The sequence below is a fragment of the Zingiber officinale genome, chromosome 8A (genome assembly GCF_018446385.1).
Source record: "Zingiber officinale cultivar Zhangliang chromosome 8A, Zo_v1.1, whole genome shotgun sequence".
NCBI lineage: Eukaryota > Viridiplantae > Streptophyta > Magnoliopsida > Zingiberales > Zingiberaceae > Zingiber > Zingiber officinale.
This window is the reverse complement of record NC_056000.1, coordinates 45,410,690-45,432,363: the sequence shown is the minus strand read 5'-3', so window position 1 is coordinate 45,432,363 and position 21,674 is coordinate 45,410,690. Positions and strand designations below refer to the sequence as shown.

Genomic DNA, 21,674 nt, shown 5'->3' with positions numbered 1-21,674 from the left:
AATTATTATTTTATAAAAAGAGAAGGCCATGATTAGGGTTTCTCCCAGACCTGTGGACTTATCTTGATGCTCTCTATCTCTGCCGCCGCCACGCAGTGACGCAGCCGCGAATTAGAGAGCTGCCGGCGACGAGTGCCGCAAGATGAGGCTTTTGACCCACAACATGCTCTCCAGCAACGTCAAGGGCGTCGTCGATGGCTTCCCGCTCCGCCTCGAGGCCGAAAAGTGGGTAGAGAAGGAGGTGGAGCTCAACGTCGACTTCCTCCGCCACATCTTCCACAAGATCGAGTGGAAGGCCCTCGCTGGCGCCGCTCGCGCGGTCGGTTACGGCGAGCTCCCGGACGAGGCCGACGCCGCGATGCTGGACGCCGAGGATTTCCTTCGCCGCTTCCACCACGCGCTGCTCGAGATCCATGTCGAGGAGGGCGCCCTCGTCTGCCCCGACACCGGCCGCCGATTCCCCATCAACAAGGGCATCCCCAACATGCTCCTCAACGAAGATGAGATATGATTCCAAGCTCAAGATTACTTTTTTGCCTTCGTTTCTTTGCGTACTTGCGATTTAGGGGTGGTTTTTCGTAGTTAATAGAAAAAAATCAAAAGTTAATGGAGACAGATTTCCATGAAGCATCCGTGAAACCAGTAGAACTGTTGGCTATGCATGTTTTGATATTGAATTATAGGATCATAATAATTCCTAAAATTCTCTAATCGTGTTGTTGTTTCTGTATTAAACTTTTGATCTTGTGCTAAAAATCTAAGTATAAAAGTAGAAGTTTCATGATAAATTGCTTTCAACGATGTTCATCTTCACAACATGTTCATTAACAAAGATGAGGTATGATTCTAGGGCAGTTAATCTCCTAGATTGCTATGAAGCATTCCTGAAACTTGTAAAACTGTTCTTGGAAGTTTTGTTCAGGAACATGATGTCATTTGCTTAATTCCCTAAAACTCTCCAATCTTATTGATGTTTGTGAGATAGATAGCTTTATGATCTTGTGGCTGATATCTAAGTAGAAAAGTAGAAGATGCATGATAAAATTGTTTTTCAGTTTGTCAATTTTACAAATGGTGGAATTATATAGGTTATTTCGTGTTTGTATGATCAATCTATTAGTAAAATTTGGTCGAAATACGAACTGAATATGCACTCGTCTATTCAAATAGCGACTCAATTTCATCACTTGCATAGGCCCTTTGAAACCTAGAAATTGATACTCACTCATCAATGTGTGTGATGCATATGCTCGATAAGTTATTTGTGAAGATACTAAGTTACATTAGAAATCTACATTCTCTCAGAGAAGACAATTGTGTGATGAGCAGTTCACGATAAGCCCTAGATCATTAGGGTCTTTCTTGCTATGTTCATCCCCGCAAGTCAGAGGACCGCTAAAGGCCTCGTCAAAGCAGATTGAAGTACTTTGACCAGGACACATCTCTTTCCTGTGCATAGCAGCGGTGTATAACAATGACTGCAATGAAAGTGAATACTAAAACATCAGTTCACGATAAGCCCTAAATTGTTAGGGTTTCTTGCGGAACTTGGAAGATAGAAGGAATGCCAAACACCTAGTCAAGCGCATTCAAGTACATCGATCAGAAAAACATCTCTTTCTAGGCATATAGCAGTGCATGACCACTGCTGCTGTCCAAGTTGTGAACACTAAACATCTGTTTGAGGAAATCGATCGACATCCATCAAAATGATGTGGTGATAAAGGACCACCACAGCAGAGCCCTCAACGTCCCACCTTGCTCGCTTCATCGCCAGGTCCTCCGTCGCTGCATTGCATCTTTGTATTTGTCGTAGGACACCTGGATGTTACACCCCGGCCAAGGTAGAGTTAGAGTTTGATATGATGAAGTCCATGCTCCGCGAAGGTTATGGAAAGAAATAAAAAAAAATGATGAGCTTGAGTCATTACAAAGGAAGAAGGAAGAGTTGGCTTTGGGAGTGGAGATGGACGGAAGTGGATCAGAGGAGGTGAGATCTCTATTGAGAAGGGGAATAGCGGAAGGATAGTGGATGATGTGATGGGGCAAGGGTCATGATTTGTCACAGGCATCCTCACACGGCCGCTCACGAGGCGGATCGACGAGCATCCTTGAACGGCAGCTCGCAAGCGCGGCAAGTGGCGGGCATTCCTGCATGCCCGCTCGCGAGCAGTGGGCATCCCCACACGCTTGCTCGTAAGACAGAGCTTCTTCTCCCACTCTTTGTCTCTTTCTGCCTGCCTCATACACCGATCGCTCTGTCTTCTTTCCCTTTCCCGGGTATTTCTCTTCCCTTCTGTTCCCTCTGTCTACTCTGCTTTAGCAAGAATTCTTCTCTCCTTTTTCCTTCTTTTTCTTTTCCATATTTTTCCTCCCTCTCCCTCCCTCCCTCATGTAGAGTAAACAGAGCATTAGATTAGTGCCAATTGGAACAAGGAATGTGGGATCTTCTCAAACCTCTTTAATTAATAATTAATGTACAATATATGTGAATATATTAGTTCAATTTACAGAGCTTCACTTCCAAAAGTATTTTTTTAACTTCAATATAATAAATAAAATCATCATTTTATATTTATATCTATATATATAACTAGATTTTTTTTAAAAAAAAAGTAATTATATTGCATACTTCTTCACTCATTAATTTTTTTAGATAATTCAATAAAAATAATAATGATTTGTGGTCTTCGTCAACGCCGAACGATACGATCATAGTTTGACTACTTCGTGCCTAATCAACTTTGATGAGGAGGAGAAGGAACCGATGGCGAGCACTAGCAGTAAGACAGTAATCGATTAAAATAAGAGTGAATAATAATTAAATATCTCTTTATTAATTATCATTACTTTCTACTTCACCTATCGATCCTTCTAGCTAACAACCCTTCTCACAAGCTGCATCCGCAGAAGAGAAAGAAGCAGCAGAGCATGGAGATCAGAGCCACCGATTCCAGCACCGTCACCGCGGCCCACGCCACCTCGTCGATCGCCTCGGCGGTGACCGCTCGCCACCGGAAGCTGGAGTCGCCGGCGCCAGAGATGGCGCTCCAGAGGCCTGAGAGACGGAGATCGGATGGCCACCGGAGGCCGGAGAGGCTGACGACGGCGTCGGAGAGGTTGGCAGAGAGGAAGAGGGAGACGGCACTCCAGGCGGCGGAGAGACGTAGGCCGGACGGCCACCAGCGCAGCGTGGACAGGAGGCTGTTGCCCATCGCTTCGTCTCGGGTTCGGCCTCGTTGGTGGGGAGATCAGTGGCTGATTATAGCTAATAGATACCGGTGCTAACGATAATTCCGGTTTAGACTTTGTAACACTGATACGTCGTCGGAGTGTGAAACAAAAATTAGTCTGCCGTGGGTCCCAGCAATTACTGCCCTGAACAGGCACATGTCTGAAAACTCGTTCAGCCGGTGCAACACACGACACTGTCGTTGTATGAGCAGGAGTACAGTTGGCCATCCTTCTCATGACCCCACTTGAGGCTATAAATAACTTCTCTTTCGTAACGGTCCTATATTCTTTGAAAGAGTTTGTAACAACAGTTTTGATACCAAACAAGTCACACGTAACACAAGTCTTTTCCTATCATCAATTATATAAATCACTTTATCTTTTATTATATTATTATTTATATTTAAATAAATTTTATTTTATTTTATTTTATTATTATTAATCAAATCTTTTTTTATCTTCTTCTTCCTCGTTTGATATGTTTATTTATCATAATTTTACATCACTTAACTAGAACATCTATTGATCATCTAAGTACATAATCGTATCATCTTAAACGTGTCTCTCAAAATTTTTCCTCAATAGATGTAACTCCAACTTTCTCTCTTACTTTCATTTCTTATTTTATTCATGCTCGTATGTCCACACATCCATCTTAATATCCTCATCTCTACAACTTTCATCTTCTGCTCATGTTCTCGAGTCATAGCCCAACATTGAGCTCCATATAACATAGCAGGTCTAATTATGATTTTATAGAACTTACCTTTAAGTTTAAGATATACTTTACAGTCACATAAAATACTCGACACTCTCCTTCATTTCACCTCTAATAAAATATTTTATATGTATTAAAAATTAACTCTAAAATTGATTAAAACAGCCACCTACATATATATATTAACTACATCCATGAGTGCTCAGTAAAGGCTATAAATGAACGTTTAGACTATAAAATTTTAATATTCAATTTGATAAAAAAAAAAACAGTTAACGAGCACACCATCTCATCAAATTAAATAAATAAATTTAAATATACTTGTGTTCATTAACAAAATTTACAAACTATATTCATCAATAAAAAGTTATTATCAAAGTTGTAAAATAAACATCCAAACCCCATCAATAAATTTAAAAATATAAAAATTTTAAACAATCCAACTAAACAATAACTTAATAACTATTTAACAACTGTTTTAATAGTTTAATTCACATGACTTAATTTCATTCAGTTATGTTATCAAACAAATTTGATTAGTTTACTTAGGTCAAAAATAAATCCAATTTGATAACCTAACTTAAGTCGATCCAAAAAAAAAATTAAGAATTAAATTCCGATTGAGAATTTTTAAAATCCGATCATATTTAGATTTTAGTTTTAAGTTAAAATTTTTTAAGTTGGATTCAAATCCATCTGGATTGCAGTTCAGATCCTCTGTCCCCATTTCTCTCTGTCCCCGTGTCCCACTGTCGATCGGATAGATCAAATTAAATCTAAAGGATGATTTGCATCTTTAAAATATGTGCAATATCCTCGTGATGTGCAAATCATCCTTCAAATTTAATCTGATCTGTCCGATCGACAGTGGGACACGAGGACAGAGAGAAATGGAGACAGAGAATCTGAACTACCTGGATTGACTCAAATTTAGAATTTAATATATTTTTAAAGTTAAATTAAATTTTATTTTAAAAATTAAGATAATTTTATATATATTAATATTAATGTTAGTGTAATAATGATGGAATAGTGAGATAAAAATGAATAATTATAGAAAAATAATCAAAAAAAAAAATTGAAACTGATTAATCAAGTCAAATTAAGATTTAGGGGTTTCAAAATGTATTTAGATTTGGGTCGGATTTGAATTGAGATTTTTTTTAAAAAAAAAATTCAACTAGATCCGAATCCGATCCATCCAAATTGACACCCCTATTTACACCACTACTACTATTTCCTATCTTACAATTCAACAATTGGTTCCATGCAGATTGCCCGTGTCCTAGTCAAATTTAGATTTAGATATTTCAAAATGTATTTAGATTTGGGTCGGATTTGAATTGAGATTTTTTTAAAAAAAAAAAAATCCAATCTGATCCATCTAAATCGACACCCCTATTTACACCACTACTATTATTTCCTATCTTACAATTCAACAATTGGTTCCATGCAGAGCCGGCCCTGGGCCAGGGCTACCAGGGCTCCTGCCCAGGGCCCAAAAATACCTAGGGGCCCATTTATATATATAAAAGTTTATATTTGTTAACATTTTTTTTATAAAGGTTCTTCATCCCTCGTTAAAGCCCTCATCCCTCGCTGAAGCCCTCGTCAAATCCCTTACTAAAGCTGAACGCCAGCGATTCTCCATGCCATAGCGCCAAAGCGTCCTCACGATTCTCCTTGTTGAAGCCCTCCTCGTCGGGTCTTCGCTCTCTCGGTACGACGACTACGGGCGCATCTCTGCTCTCTCAAAGACGTTGAAGACCTCCTCGTCATGCCTTTCCTTCCTCATTGCGATGACTACTGGCCCTCTCTGGCTCTCTCAAAGGTGTGACTTGTGACTTCACACTTCTGTAAACCCTAAATGGGTCTTCATCTTTGCTTTTCTATTTTTATCTCGTCTGTTTCGATCAAACCGTACGACTTTGATTAAAAATAGGGCTTGATTGGTTGTGACAATCGGAGTCTTATTGTGCTGGGACATAGAACTCTTTGTGAGCTTGATTGGTTGTGACAATTCGACGACCATGATAAGAGTGTGGTGTTTATACATGTTTTCTTTGGGATTATTGTGTTGATAAGTTCAATAGAGGAGATGGTATTGTGGAGTTATTTCTGCGAGAAAGCAGAGTTCAAAGGTTTTGCAGAATTTCATGTGTTATGGAGATCTTTGAATTAAGGCTGTGAAGGATTAATTATGCTTTGGGTTATCTGGTTTATGAAGTTATATGTTGGGTTGGGGATTTCGGCAGAATATGGTGTTATGTAGTGAGTAGTTGGTAGAAGATGCTGATTGCAGGATTCCTGATTTTAAATACTGGAGAGGCTGTTCTCGGATTTTAAGGTGGACTTGGAACTTTCGGACAAATTTGAAAAAGGCAAAAGTGTGGAGTTTCATTCCGGTTTCATGGGGTTTATCTTTTGTGTCCTTAGATTTTGGTGTCGATTTTGGTACGTTTGGCTTTGTTGGTGGTGTGAAGTTATTTCTGCAGGGTGGAATTCATATAGTGAAGCATTTGTGGAATGATTTTTTTCCTTGAACATGGAAGATGATGGTTGCTAGTGGGATTTCTTTTCTATGCAATTTTGGAGATGTGCTGAGGGCAGTGGCATGGTTTGGTTTTGCTTTGCGAATGGTGCTCTAAGGGTCATCAGTTGGTGATTGGTAAAGCAAGTTTTGTGGAATATGGAAATATGATCTCATGGTATGCTCTGGGTTCGTTGCTGTGACTATTGGTGGCTAGTTTCATTTGCTGATAAGTGGATGTTGGGTTTGTGGAAGCTCCTTGCTGAAGGAATTTTGCATGAGGTTCCGTGGTGTCTAGATTTGTTTGGAATTTTATGTGCCAAATGTTTGATGCTGAATTTTGGTGCAATGAATGGCTGGTGGTGAATGGCGGTTCTGCACTATAATTTTTTATGGTTTGCTATAGTGGGAGTTTCTTATGTGCATCAGTAATATGCTTTCTTGAAGGTAGAAATTATTGGCCTTAGTTTGTTGGAGAGGTTGGTGCTGCAAGGTTGCTCTTTTATTGGTTCCTATGTGCAGATTTTTTAATTTTGTATATTGGTGAGGAAGGGATCTTTAAATTTTAGATTTGTAAAGTTTATAGAGTTGGTTTGCATTTCTTTAGAGCTTATCAAAGATCAGTGAGATTTTGTAATAAATCATACTAAAAAGGTTAGGTTTGCCCCATTCTAATATGGTATTTCTTTTTCCAATAAATAACAGGTTTTTTTTTTAAAAAAACGAAGTGGCATCTAACATTTTAAGTTTTTATAAACTAAAATTTATTTTACTTTTTGTACTGAGTAACCAAGTAGGTCATTTTTCATAAAAAGTTTTTGCTCATCGCATGATACCTTAGTCAATTTAAAATTTTAAACATTGACAGTGTTTTTAATTTTTGTTATTGCTAGGATTCCTATACATAAAATTTAATTTATTTATACTGAGTTTTAATTTTTCTTATCAAATGAAGTATACATGCAATGTCACCATTTTTTTATAAAAAGATTTTAATTCTTAACTACTCTGTTGAATAAATTGTTTAAGTTACTCAAACTCAAAATGAATATATTTGTGACAGGTCTTTCTGATGTTCTTTTCGTTCTTCTAGGTTTGTTGATGTTAAAAATAAGGGTTATGGAGGTAAGCTGATTAGACTGTAATTTTTTATTATTTCCCATATTAGTGTCAGGAGTGTTACATTACTTTGTTTATCTCTTTGTATTTTTGAGTTAAATTTTTCTTCACTATCAGTGTTATTTTGCTAAAAATTTAAATGATTACTCTTTATAAGTATCTCTTGCATTCTAAATGAAATTGATTACAACTAGAATTGTTATTCTTGGATAATTTAATAGTGTAAGAATGGAAAAAAAAAATTATACCTATAGTTTTAGAATTGATGCTTCATTCTTATTTTTATGTTAGAATTATGAGAATTTTTATTATTTAGATTAATGGAAGGATAAATTAGGGTATCATTAATAGTCTCGCCCAGGGCCTTTAACCAATCAGGACCGGCTCTGGTTCCATGCAGATTGCCCGTGTCCTAATCATCACCTATACGGCTATACATAATCTTGGGGTGCATGAGCAATGCCACCACTATTCAGGCTTCTCAATTGGTTTCCTTAAACGTTGTCTTTCTACATTAAATTCTGAGACTCAAGGAAACGGCAGGTACAACAAATCATATTTTGATCTTGTAAAGCATCGTACCTCAACAATTAACCAAGTAAAGATCTATTTGGAATCACATCTAATCTCAAAATGAACCACAATAAACTTTATAAGCGGAAGAAACTACGGTCCAAACAGATCATACACGGCTTAATAGAAAAACTTTGGAAGAATGAAATTCTTCCTGAGAAAAAAAACATGCAACTCTGGCATAGCCGTATCTACCTTAATGTTGTTTTAGACGACACTAAATGCTGTTTGTAATGATGAAGTGAAGCGGGATGCAATCGTCTGAGTTGCAAATTGTTGAATCTGCTTCTTGGCATCTGGGACAAGAATAGGGAAGTATGAATTTACAAAAGATGAACAACATTGCAACCGAGGAAACTGTGTGCTCTCAATGAGAACAAGTTCCAGCATTTTAGTAAAGAGTACATAAGTATTGACAGTAATAGTTATGATTCTGGACGTGTGAATATATTTTATGTAATTCTCGTACGTGAACAGAAGATTGAATGTAGCCCACAAATTCCAAGGGATGCAAAATCTAAGGGGATATGCAACTAGAAAATTGTCACAGATGAGCCAAAAATCAATCTAATTATTCAAAACCTATGAACACCAAGTAACTGCCACAAGTATCACAGTTCAAAAGTTTGAACGATACATCAAATTAGATTATCTTTGCTAGGATGGCATTTCAACTAGCTCTATTTACTCGCAGGAAGCGCTAAGGAAGTTTCATTGCTATTCCATCTCTAGCAATTGCTCACGTTTGAATATTAAATTTCATCCAGATGGATATACATCTTCCAAAATAAGAGTCCACAACAATAAAACTGTAAACTGAATAAAACTGAAAAAGCAACTGGTTAAAATTTCCACAATTGCCTATAGATCAATGATGTCAGCACAGGTAATGTTACAATTGCTGGTATTACAGTTGCCTAGTGCAACACCAGAAAATTTTTGTCATTATTACAATGGTCCTAAACGTCATGTGCAAAACAAATGTAACATAAGAATAGTTATCACTGATCAGTTGTGAGCTAAATGTGTCTGATTGGTCCCTTGACACAATCCATTCAAATGTATAAGCTTATTTCTAAGTTGCCCATCGATTAAATCCACTTCAGAAAATTTTTGTGCCTAAGGTGTAAAAGGATACCAGTATGCAATTGGCACTCCAACCAATTCCAGTTTAACAACAAAATTTCATGGGGCCTAAGGTGCTACAGGAATAGTTCTTATCCTAATGTGCCAGAATCATTGAGATAATCCAGTGCTGTTACTAGGTTAATAGGTCTGAATTCCTCCTGTGTTTGCCACTGTCCAATAATGTAAAGTGAATTGATTCAAGAGGGGTCAAGGCTCACCTAACAATGTCCTTCAGAGAATCCGTTAGGTTGAAATTAATAGTTTTTCTCCTACAAAACTCCACTGAATCTATCTAGGCCAAGAGGTTTGTTCTTACAAGACTTTGGTTGTTCCATAAGTTACCACAGGAAAACAAATTGAGTCAATCTGTAGGTTTTCAAAGTAATTGGTACGGTAGATTAAGAATGGTTCATGCAAGTCTGGATTATATAATAATCGAATTTTGTGGAGCAAATCTTGAAGCAGATTCAATCCTTGAATCTTGAAATTATTTCTGAAGTTTATGGTGCAAATTAAATGCCATGGAGGTTCACAAAACATTACAAGAGAACAGGAAATTCCAATTAGAAGGTCAATGATGCTATTTGGAAGGCATCCAATCATATGTAATTTGAATTAGTCCCTTCCCTTTGATTTGAAACATTGGATTAATTTGGCAGCTTGAATTAGTGGTGTAGAAGTGCTAATTATTATCGGTTTGATTTGTTGGTTTTTATAATTACAGTTGGATTGATACTTGGTGGTTTTAAATATCTAAGTTTGCTTCAAAACCAAGAAACCTGGCCAACAAGTCAGATTCCCTACATAGAGAGTTGTACTAGACTTGTTTTCTTGAGAACTACTGAATGATTTCAGACTTTTCTTTCTACTCAGTGTGATTGCTACCTTTCTTTCTCGTAAGTGTGTTTGTTCAGAATAAGTGTGATTGCCTAGGTTTTATAGCTTCTCATGTGTGTTAAGCTATCCATCATTCTGTAAATTAAGTTTGTGCCGTACAGAACCCAAATCAGTTCAACCAATGAACTGGATTAAGCTTTGCGAGGATTCAAAAGGACTCATCACGCTCACATCATGAAACAAACACAGATATTTGGTGACATTGGAGGAAATATTTTTACTTTTCGATCAGAATACCCTAGAAAACACAGTAAGTTACCAAAAAGAATCAAATAAGATAATCACCTTTACGGCATTTAGTGAAACCAACAATATTTGCGATGCTGAGGGTCAAACAAACTCCTACTACAAGGAGATAATCTGCTTGAAATCTTAGAAGTGAGAATATTGCTAGAAAAAGCCACGCAACAGCCTGCATAACAAAGAATCTACCATAAGAGTACTGATAATAAAACATGGCAATGTGTAGATACTTCTAATTCAAAATATTAATCAGATGTTGTGTCTCTACAATGCCAGATCCTAAAGGCCAACAAAAGATTAAGAATAAGTGAAAATGCTACAATAAATAAAAGGATCATTTCCCAGACTGCAAGATGAGGTAGAAATTACATATATAACATGAGCAGACAAAAAGATAAAAAATAATGAACATATACACAAATGGAGTATCAGAAAATCAACTCGAGAGAAAATACTCAATATTATTTCTTTGTATTTATAGAGAATACTTTCCACATTCTCATGTCCTTGAAAAGCTGCAAATTATGTATCTCTTTAAGATTAAATCTAGCAAAATGCCACTACTCTCTTTTCATACCTGTGAATGAGATAGCTGATTGAAAATTCTGTTAAATCTCCAACAGATGAATGAAATGCTGCTTGCCTTTCCAATATCTTGCCTTCAATGCAAGTTGATCTTACATATTGTGTGGAAATTATATAGGCAAATCCAGTTCTAGTTTCAGATGGGTGCAACAAGGTTATATTTGGTTTACATATCCTGTGGCATAATTGCAGTTTACAGATAATTTAAAATTTTAGTTTTAATGGATTAGTTAAATCGGGTTTGAATGGTGGACATTTCATTTTCTAACTAATACCTATTCTCTAAATATGACAATGAACAGAATAACTGTGACAAATAATGAAATAATCACTCCTTTATTAAAAGTGATCATTTATTTTGTTGGGCTAAGTGAATTCAAGGGACCAGTGCTATCCCAGCCCCTAGGTCTTCCAGTGGTTAGGTAAACCCATATTGCATGTCCAATACACATTCACATATGGGGATGCATATGTAAATAGTTATTTAAGAAAACATTCAGATATTTTTAGCAACATAAATTTAACCAAAATAAACAAACCACTAAAACAGTATGGCGATCGACTAAGAACTAAGTTTCAAACTATTAAGCAATAGACAAAATGTAGTGCTTATGAAAAAGGGTTTAAATAACATGCAAAACATTGATAATTTTCTTTGGAAACATAATTAGCATCAAATTTTCACAATTGGAACACTCTCCTTTCATTATCTGAATTAAGTTGATTACAAAGTATAATTGTGTTAAAGTTTCTCCTTTTCTGAACTAATGCATCAGCATTTTAAGCTTTCGAAACTTAATCTAACAACAAACTCAAAATGAGTGTAATTAGCATTTTTGTTGTAGAGCATCAAATGGTTATTCCTTTACACTAACAATGTAATAGTTTATTTTCCAAATTTAAGAGACTTCTTCTCTTCCCATTTGGTTCTATATAAATACGGATTAAACTGCACATAAAAATGACATGATCAACTATGTGCAAATGCTCATGGAAACTTATATATTTTCCATCAAATATATTGTCATCTGAAAATCCTGTCATCACATAGTGTATGTGACTAGTACATAATGCATGCATAGATTGTTTTCTAGACCAAGTTTAGAAGGTTAAAAATCATACACAGAATCTGCATGAATTAAATTCTTACTGTGAGATAAAGGGTCCACCAAAAGAGCCAAGAATCCTTCTTATTCATACGTGCAAGAGACTGAAAATATAAAGAAGCAGAAATCAAATAAAAGTGGATGCATAAAGCATCAGATCAATTCATCATACAAACAACTCCAAAGCGAGATATAAAATGTAAGAACCTCCTGATCCAAGCACTCGAACTTCCAAATGCTTTCTCCTTCCTCATTGATCTCATTCCACCACCTCAGCCCGACCAAAATCCTCCCACTGACATTCTTGACGACCCAGAAATCTAGAGCCGCAAGAAAAACAGTTACCACAAAAATGATGACAAAACTGTCAATGAAGAGCGCCGACAGGATGTAGAAAGCCAGCGCTGCACCCTATCGAGAAAGACCGAGCAAAAAATAAGAACTAACATCCACATGTTTTTCACACACACACACACACAAAAAAAAAAAAAAAAATGAATGCCGAAGATATACCTTGAAAAGAACATGGAAAAGGCACGTCCTAGGGTTGGCATAATTCTCCACTGGAGGCTGCAAGGAAACAAATTATATCAAGAACCGAAAATTTGAACCAAATATATGTCAACTCCCATGAGAAATCAAATCTAGATCTAACGTGCGCAACTCCAACTACAACAAAACCCCACTTTTCTTGATTAATTCGGTATCCAACATAAAGTCCGTACGAGATCGAAGATCGATAGAACCAAAAAAAATGAATTCGGTAAATCTGATCGATTGAATCGAATGGAACGAACGGGGGAAAAGCCACTTCGGGAGGAGATGGGAATCGGTGAGCTGAATCGGAGGACAAGAGAGAGACAGAACCGTTATTAGGGTTTGTACCTGCATCGAATCCATCTGGAGAGTGAGATTGGTGATCCCCTTCCGGCGTTCTCGATCGAATCGAACGCGAGAAGATGAGCCTTACCTTTCTCCGCAACGAACGCAGCAAAATGGACTTAATTACCGTAAACGATCCGTCAACCTGTTTGGTTCACGATTTTAGAAAATATAAAAAGTAAAAAATATTAATTTTTATTTTTCAAATATTTAAAATATAAAAAAAATATTTAGATAAGACTTAAAAATGTGTTGAATAATAAAATAATTTTTTAAACGACATTAAAATACTTTTAATCAAGTTAGAATCAATAATAAAATAAATTTAACTAAAATTAGAGAAATTTTAATTAAAATTATTACAATAATATTAGAAAAATATTTTAAAATGAAAAAAAATCTATTATTTTGTTACCAATACTAAATTATCTTATAAGCAATATGACTGCCAACTTGAGGCTTGTTTATTGAGAGGGAGAGGGGAGGAAAAGAGTCTTCGATCTGTAATTTACCAATGCAAGTTAAGCAGCTGGTAAATGCCCTTTATTTTCAATTAATGTTTACCTACTAATATCCCTAATCCAAGGGTACTTTGGGCAAATAAGCATTGTTTTCCACCCACCTCTCCTCTCTTCTCCTGCCAAGTAAACAGAACCCTGAGGGGTCTCAAGTTGTTTCATTAGAGTAGTGAACTTCTAGTTGATCCTCTTCTCCTGTTTGTTCTCGCCAGTAGAAGCTGCAATTCAAGTTAATCTTTCCCCAAGAACACCTTGTCGATAAGCTGTGGTATGGAACTAGCACCAAATCCCAATTGTACGCTCGTCTGCTGCTCATTCTCTCCACTGATGTAATAATAGACAACTCAGAATAGTATGGATGCTGAACTCAATAAAAATAAAGACAACACGATTCTTGAAATTGGCCATTCTAGATGACAAAATATATGAAAACTCAAAAGACATGAGGAATGACCAAATGATATGCACCATCAAATAGAATAAGTAGTCATTTTAATCTTTACTGTTAAGAAGATTGAATCTCTCATGTTATTCCTGTACAAACTCTTATTACATCTGAAACTGGTATCACTGCAAAAGGTAAAACCTTGTCGATTACTTGCAGTTACTTGCTTAGCGATATAACAACTTGGTCGCACTTATTGATCATAACTTCAAATGCAATTTCGTGAAAAAATTATTCACTTGCTGGGAAAGAGACTTGTAGCATGGAAAAATGAAAAACCATGGTTACCTGTGAAATATAATGGTGCAAATGACTTCCTTTACTTAAACTTTATTTCGTGTTGAAAAAATTTTGTAGATATTTATTGATGAAATCAATGACTGACTAAGTCGAAGAATCTCTAGGACCTCATATTTCTCATATAGAGCAATGAAACAAAAGGAAGCAACATACTCTGTCTTCTCTATTACCGATTGTGTTTGCATTTCACTCCGTCAGATCTCCACTAATCCCGGTCAACTATTTCAAGAACAATGATATCGAATTAGATGGTCAGTAAGTCGATATTTTGATAAACCCTAAATCCTAAAAAACATCAGAAATTGTAACCTCCGAATGCCTATTTGCAGCAAACCCTAGATCATAAAAACATGGTCTTGATTTATGTAGGACAAAAGTTCCCCTAGTTACGGTGAAAACATTTTCAATGGTGTATCACCAAAGCTACAAAAGTATTCATGGGGAACTAGCCACGGCCTGGACTCCAAATTAACGATCACAGGAATCGAAATAGAGAGCAAACAGGAAGTTAATGGAACTAAATCCGTTGGTTCTTCAGAAACAGAAAGATCGTTCTTTTGACCCAAAAAAAACACAGAAAAAGTCACCTTAGGATTGCTTCGATTTTGTAAAATTCTGCTTCCGGAATAAACTCTGCTGCAGAAGAGATCCCTCTCACCTTTCCGCCAATTTGGTATTTAGTAGAAATCCATGTAAAAGGATTTTGACTGTGCCAAGTAAACAAGTTTTGAAATTTTTACGAGCCAAATCCTATGCCCCCAAGATCCCTTGTCTCACTCATCCCCTCTAGTTCATCATTGGTCGTTAGTTCGATCAGAACTATCATGGTCGACTTTAGGCATAGGTCATTAAGGCCTATGCCTAGGGCCCTAATTTTTATTAGGGTCCATTATTTTTAATGTATTAAATATATTTTTATATATTTTCTTAAAAGATAATGAAAAAAATATGGCCCACATGATAAAAAAATTACACAATCATATTCTCTAAAAATTTCTAAAAATTGAGATTATTATTTTAATATATTAAATATATCTTTATGTATATTTTTTTAAGAATAGGGTCAAAGTGATTAAATATTTACATTATCTCAATATATCAAAGTTTCAGATTTTGCAAAGATCTCATTAGGGTTTTAATGGATAGAGTCCGGACACTTTTTTTAACAAATTATTTTTTTTTAAATTATGAATGTTATTTTATAAAATCTAATCTATTCCTCTTCAATATCTCTCAATCATAGCCTACTCTGATTACATTTCTCATTTGTTGGTTGATCCTATCCGAAGGCTGAATCAACGGACGCTGGGCACGTGGCGCTCTCCGGGTAGCTGACGTGGATCGATGACTGATCGTACGAAACTCCGGACAACCTGCACAGAAGTCGGGCCGGGAAGGGGTTCCCGGCGATGACCCTCTGACGCTCAAGTCAGGTAAGCGGACAGCAAAAGGTGGCTCCGAATATCAAAGAACGCGTACCTCCGGCGAAGTATAAGGCTCCTTATATAAAGCGGTAAAAGAGCTCACGCACACCTACCGAGGCAAACACGTGTCCTTAGCTCATACCTCGGTATGTGTTTGTCAGAAAGCTTACCTGACACCATACTGCTACAGTCTCGGCACGTCTTCGATGGGACAGCAGAACACCTCATCACCAGACTAAGAGTATGACCTAGTCATAGGACTAGACGGCTGTCATAAGATGTTCCTCGTCCTTCTCTCCCTACCCCATGCCGGGGCGTCCGTCCGGTCAGCTGGACGGGGCGTCCCGTCCGGCCGGCCCTCATTTTACGCCCGGCCGGACGGCACTCACATCCCGTCCGGCCTTCCGTTTGCATCGGTATGCTGGGGAGATCTTCGGTAAGGTGTCATGTAGGGACTGCTAGCAGTATGTTACCTTGTATCTTCGGCCAAGACTTCAGCTCGACCCATCGTTATTGTTCAGTCAAGCGCCGGAACTCCGACTCCTGTCAGGGCGCCTTTTGCCCTCGGTTATTCATCGGTCGGCCGGCCGGGAGGTCGGCCCATCCTTCTCCGGTCGTCCGCTCGGTCCGTCCTTCTCCGGTCGACCACCTGGCCTTTTGACTTCCACGTGGCGTTGACCCCTCAAAATGGGAATCCCCTGTTCTATCCGCCGGATCACTTGCCTCCCCCTCAAGTCTAGTCGAAGGAGGCGAAGTCCGACTAACTGGACTGCCGATCTGACTGAGTAACGGCCGCTACACTAGTCCGCTCGGCCAGGCATAGAGATGCTCATCCGGTCGGCGGTGTCTTGCTCGTGCCTTGTATTCCCTTGAAATCCCTACCAAATCCTTTCCTTTACTGCCAGTCACGTGCGCTGCGCACGGTAAGGGGTACTCATTAAATGTGACCCGTATCCTGCTGACACGTGGCGATCCTACTCTTGTCAGCGTATGGCGGTAGCGTCACCTCCGATGGGACATCCGTCGTTGGAAATGAACGGCCGGATGATGGCCTCGTATTTCACGACCTGAATCGAACGGTGAAAGTTGATTGCGGTCGTCATTATAAAGCTCCCGACTTCTCCTCTTCGCCGCACTTTGGCTTCATCGATTTCAGACGCCTCACTGCTCCTTTCTTCTCCGGCGACCTCGCTTCTCCAACGACCTTAAAGGCCCCTGCGACCATCTTTTTGCTTGTAAGCCTTTCTTTTCCTCGATTCCTCGCTCCTTTTCTTCCTGTTAATCACCTCTATCATTTTGCCCCCTTCTTTCCTGGCTTTATTTCTTTTTTCCTTTCATTCCGCGTTCATTCCTGGCCCTATACCATGACTAGTACCTCACAGTCGACCGGCGGCGCTCCCGGTCTCTGGTACACGACCATGGAGAGCCGGTTTGACGAGGAGGACGCACTGCGCCTCGCTCGGACTTATGACATCCCTTCCGACCACCATATAGTAATAGCCACCCCCGCCGACCGGCCACATGAACCGCCGCCCGGCACCGTTCTTTTCTTCCGAGACCAATTTTTGGCCGGGCTACGCTTTCCACCCCATAAGTTTTTCTTGCAAGTTTGCAATTATTTTCGCATCCCGCTCGGCCAACTGGTTCCGAACTCCATCCAGCTGCTGAGCGGGGTGGTAGTTCTCTTTAAATTGAACAACATCCCATTAGACCCCAAAGTGTTCCATTACTTCTATTACCCCAAGCAAGCCGAGTGGGGAACTTTTGTTTTCCAATCTAGGATAGGTTTCGTCCTTTTTGATAACATGTCGAGCTCCAACAAACATTGGAAGGAGCACTTTTTCTACATGCGTTTCCCCGAGCCACCGGCCTTTCGTATCAGGTGGCAAACGGCGATGCCAGCGCAACCGGAGCTCGGCAAGTTCAGGGGCGATCCGGCCTACCTTCATGCAGCTGACCGGCTGATCGGCCAGCGATATCACATCGACAAGCTGCTCCTTCCGGGAGTATTGTATCTATTCGGCTTGTCTTCCATCCCAGCCGATCTGCCTTGCAGCATGAGTAAGTTCTCTTATCTTCCCGTTTCTTTTGTTCTAACTGATTTATTCTTTGCTTCTACAGCTGAAGTCATGTGGCGCGCCAAGGCTACCGAGCGGCTGAAACTGAGAGCCACTGAGATCGAGGCGGCCAAGAATAAGGAGGTCACCGAGCGGGGCTTGGCTTCAGCTGATCCGACCGGCGAAGAAGATGAGGGGACTCAGGGTGTCCCCTAAGCCTTAGACACTCTTGCCTCTCACAACGAGGTCGCGGGCGACATATAACCCTCTATTCAAGTCGAGGTAGAGGGTCGTTCGGCCGACGACGTTCCCCTGGCAACTCGGAAGCGCAGACGGCCAGAGTCAGCATCTCAACCGACTCCATCTGATGAACCACAGTCCGAGCGGGGCGATGAAGCTCCAGTGTTATCCGGGACAGTTTCTATAGAAAGTACCCCGACGCCGCGCGGCTCTCCAAGGGCTACCTCTGAGGTGCCGCCTTCCAGTCCTACCCGCACCCTACGGCGTCTTAGGCGGTTGGGCGACCGCCCTTCTTCCTCCACCGGTGAGCCGTCCGGTAAGGCCGCTGCTTCTCAAGGTGATCCGAGCAGCCCAAAGTTGATAAAAATCGTCCTGCGCCTCCCGTCAGAAGAATACATGGTGGCCACTGATCGGTCGGTGGTCCCCGAGCAGCAAATCACACTCACGGGTCTTCTCGCCAAGGCTTGGGAGGATGCTCGGCTCAGAATTACCATGATGACTCCTGGGCAGCTCGGCGACAGCAATTTACAACAGGCGACCGGGGTATGTTCTTTTGCTTTGTTGGCTATTGTGGATCGAATTTCTAAGTTGTTCATATCCGTTCGCAGAACTGGGTGGAGCAGATTGCCATCAGCAATCGACTGGCCGAGCTGGAGGATGAGCTGAAAAAGCTCAAAGCTGCGGGGGACAACAGACAATCGACAGCCGCTCTGGAGAAGGCCAAAAGGTTGCTGGAAGCCGAACGAGGTAAGTCTTCCGGCTTGACGAGCGAAGTGGCCCGCCTCGAAGCCTTGGTCAAGCAGCGGGACAAGGAAATAAAGACTGCAACCACCCGGAAGCTTAAAGCCATCGAGGACATGGATATAATGAAGGTAGAGAACCGGGGGTTAGAGCAGCGCGTGAAAGACCTGGACGCCTTGCTGAAGACCGAACGGGAGGGCCGCTCGGCCGACCAGGCTAAAGCGGAAGGGGCTCTGAAAGATCTTCAAGCTGCCCTCGATGCTTCTAAAGCTACTTTTAAAGAATATCAGGACGGGGAGTCCGGTCGGTTGACGGAAGCGCGCAAAGTATTCGTTCGCTCGAATGAATTTGGTGAAAAGTTCAGCGACAAGCTGTCCTTAACTTTTGAAGAGGCGATCAAGGTGGCGGTGGACTACATGAAGACCAAGGGCCATATACCCGCCGAGCTGTCCGTCCCCCCCGAAGATCTAGCGACCATGATGGGCTCCATCCCCGACTCTCTTTTTAATTTTGATGACTGTGAATGAGGGTCTGTGAAGTTTCTTTCAAGTATCTACGATCTGCTGTATGCTTGCCGCTCGGGGCAAATGTTATAAATTTTGTCTGTCCGCTGCTTTGGCGTGAATGAATTTTTTCTTTGGTTATTTGTTTGCTTGACCAGCGTCTAATCTCTAACCCTCGTCTCGGTCATAATTTCCCCGCGTCAAAGTAAATTTTGTAAAGGAGCCGCCCGGCCATACGATGGCTTCATTCTCACTATTACAGCCGGCCCGATCACCGTTCGGTCCTTTCAACCAAGGACCACGCATAGAGCCATTCGTCCGACGGCCTTACAGGCTCCGGTTGCCCGTCTTTTAACATCGAATTTTATCATCGGAACTCGACTACCTTCCGGTCGGAAGGTTTATAGACGCCGATCCGTCTCTCGATTTTTAACGTCGGAGCTCGACGGTCTTCCGCTCGGGAGTTTATAGATGCCGGCTCGTCTCTCGATTTTTAACGTCGGAGCTCGACGGTCTTCCGCTCGGGAGTTTATAGACGCCGGCTCGTCTCTCGATTTTTAACGTCGGAGCTCGACGGTCTTCCGCTCGGGTGTTTATAGACGCCGGCTCGTCTCTCGATTTTTAACGTCGGAGCTCGACGGTCTTCCGCTCGGAGGGTTTATAGACGCCGGCTCGTCTCTCGATTTTTAACGTCCGAGCTCGACGACCTTAAAGGCTAACTTTAACATAGCCACTCGGCGAACATATTAGCCATCTTTTAAATCATTTTCGCTTCCTGCATTACAAGGACATGGTCGACTAGAATATACACAAAAATGAGTTACATCAGTGCACCGTTCACCCAGCTCGATAAGGCTGGAGATGATTCACGCTCCAAGGTCGGTCCAGCTGCTGCCCGTCTTCATCCTCCAAATAGTAAGCGCCCGAGCGGAGCTTTTCGATGATTTTGAAGGGGCCCGCCCAAGGAGCTTCTAGCTTGCCGACGTCGCCGACCGGCTTCACTTTCTTCCAGACAAGATCGCCAACCTGGAATGATCTGGGGATTACGCGCCGGTTGTAATTCTGCTTCATTCTTTGAAGGTACGCCATCAGCTGGACGGACGCCTTTGCTCTCTCTTCTTCGACCAAATCCAGCTTCATGTTCCTCCGCTCGGCGTTGTCCTTATCATAATTCTGGATCCGAGCAGACTCAACTCCAACTTCGACAGGAATAACCGCTTCGCCGCCATACACCAGATGGAAGGGCGTGACGCTAGTTCCTTCCTTCGGGGTCGTTCGGATGGCCCATAAGACGTCTGGCACTTCATCCACCCAGCTTCCTCCCATATGGTCGAGAAAAGCACGTCGCGACGATCCGAGTGGCGTCTGCTTGTAAAGTGGGCCAGAAGTATCCGGCCAGCAGTATCTTTTTAGCTAGTGATCGCCCGCCCGGATGTCCCCCGCACGATCCTTGATGCACTTCTTGGAGGATGTATGCTGCATCTTCTGAACTCACGCATTTCAGAAGCGGGCGGGAGAAAGCCTTCTTGTATAGTTGATCTCCAATGACCGTGAACCGACCGGCTCTCCTCCTTAGTAGCTGGGCTTCATCCCGATTAGACGGTGTAGCACCCGAGCGGAGAAACTCCATGATGGGTGTCCTCCAGTCGCTCGGAAACGTGAGACCCTCCATACGGTCGACGTGCGCCACCAACAATACTTGTTCAATCGGCTGTTGAATGGCAACCGACGTTATCGAGCTCGCGAGTTTGGCTAACTCATCGGCCGCTTGATTTTCCGCTCTGGGTATCTTCTGGACAATGACTTCTCTAAAATTGGTTTTAAGCTTCTCAAAGACTTTAGCGTAGAGCTAGAGCCGAGCGCTGTTGATTTCAAAGGTGTCAGAGAGCTGCTGAGCGGCCAACTGAGAATCTGAATGTATAGTCACCCGTCCGGCTCCCACATGCCGAGCTGCCTGCAAGCCGGCTATGAGGGCTTCATACTCAGCTTCATTGTTTGTAGCTTTATAATCCAGCCGGACGGATAAGTGCATCTTTTCTTCTTGAGGGGAGAGCAACAGTATTCCAATCCCGCTTCCGAGCCGAGTGGATGATCCGTCCACAAATATTTTCCACATAGCTTTCGGCTCTGAATCCTGCACCTCAGTCACAAAATCTGCCAAGGATTGCGCTTTGATTGCCGAGCGGGGCTGGTATTGGATGTCAAATTCACTTAACTTCGTCGTCCATTTGATGAGCCGACCGGACGCTTCTGGATTCAGTAATACACGCCCGAGCGGGCTATTGGTTTTGACAATGATGGTATGCGCCAGGAAGTATGGACGAAGGCGCCGAGCGGCGAGGACCAGAGCGAAAGCCAGCTTCTCGAGCCCAGTGTAGCGAGATTCAGCATCTTTTAAAATATGACTAAGAAAATACACAGGCTCTTCTCC

The 21,674-nt window shown here is 41.0% G+C and overlaps 3 protein-coding genes and 2 long non-coding RNA genes across 5 annotated transcripts; 2 read left to right on the top strand and 3 right to left on the bottom strand.

The window, feature by feature from the left end:
* Window positions 1-32: 32 nt before the first annotated feature.
* LOC122008768 (multifunctional methyltransferase subunit TRM112 homolog A-like) lies at window positions 33-788 on the top strand. Its single transcript, XM_042564607.1, has one exon. It carries the CDS (start codon window positions 143-145, stop codon window positions 509-511), a length of 369 nt encoding a protein of 122 aa, XP_042420541.1. The 5' UTR covers window positions 33-142; the 3' UTR covers window positions 512-788.
* A 2,023-nt stretch (window positions 789-2,811) lies between these two features.
* Window positions 2,812-3,240, bottom strand: LOC122008769. The gene has a single exon (XM_042564608.1). The coding sequence runs from the start codon at window positions 3,213-3,215 to the stop codon at window positions 2,892-2,894; it is 324 nt and encodes a 107-aa protein (XP_042420542.1). The 5' UTR covers window positions 3,216-3,240; the 3' UTR covers window positions 2,812-2,891.
* Window positions 3,241-5,526: 2,286 nt separating this feature from the next.
* Window positions 5,527-7,760, top strand: LOC122011461. Its single transcript, XR_006119951.1, has 2 exons — window positions 5,527-5,783; window positions 7,576-7,760. It is a non-coding gene; the product is annotated as an uncharacterized LOC122011461 (long non-coding RNA).
* Window positions 7,761-8,224: 464 nt separating this feature from the next.
* LOC122008765 (Golgi apparatus membrane protein-like protein ECHIDNA) lies at window positions 8,225-13,167 on the bottom strand. The gene is made up of 6 exons (XM_042564606.1): window positions 13,019-13,167; window positions 12,647-12,703; window positions 12,341-12,544; window positions 12,178-12,237; window positions 10,485-10,611; window positions 8,225-8,470 (listed from the first exon to the last, which is right to left on the bottom strand). Exons 1-6 carry the CDS (start codon window positions 13,031-13,033, stop codon window positions 8,382-8,384), a joined length of 552 nt encoding a protein of 183 aa, XP_042420540.1. The 5' UTR covers window positions 13,034-13,167; the 3' UTR covers window positions 8,225-8,381.
* A 393-nt stretch (window positions 13,168-13,560) lies between these two features.
* Window positions 13,561-14,992, bottom strand: LOC122008766. The gene is made up of 3 exons (XR_006119367.1): window positions 14,866-14,992; window positions 14,432-14,497; window positions 13,561-13,857 (listed from the first exon to the last, which is right to left on the bottom strand). It is a non-coding gene; the product is annotated as an uncharacterized LOC122008766 (long non-coding RNA).
* Between the last annotated feature and the right edge of the window lie 6,682 nt (window positions 14,993-21,674).

Excerpts from the sequence above, each read along its gene's own strand:
- LOC122008768 (XM_042564607.1), top strand. The coding sequence starts at position 143 with ATGAGGCTTTTGACCCACAACATGCTCTCCAGCAACGTCAAGGGCGTC.
- LOC122008769 (XM_042564608.1), bottom strand. The coding sequence starts at position 3,215 with ATGGGCAACAGCCTCCTGTCCACGCTGCGCTGGTGGCCGTCCGGCCTA.
- LOC122008765 (XM_042564606.1), bottom strand. Across the intron at positions 12,545-12,646 it reads TTTTCCATGTTCTTTTCAAG|GGTGCAGCGCTGGCTTTCTA; the intron begins GTATATCTTCGG and ends CTTTCTCGATAG. Across the intron at positions 12,238-12,340 it reads TCGAGTGCTTGGATCAGGAG|TCTCTTGCACGTATGAATAA; the intron begins GTTCTTACATTT and ends TTATATTTTCAG.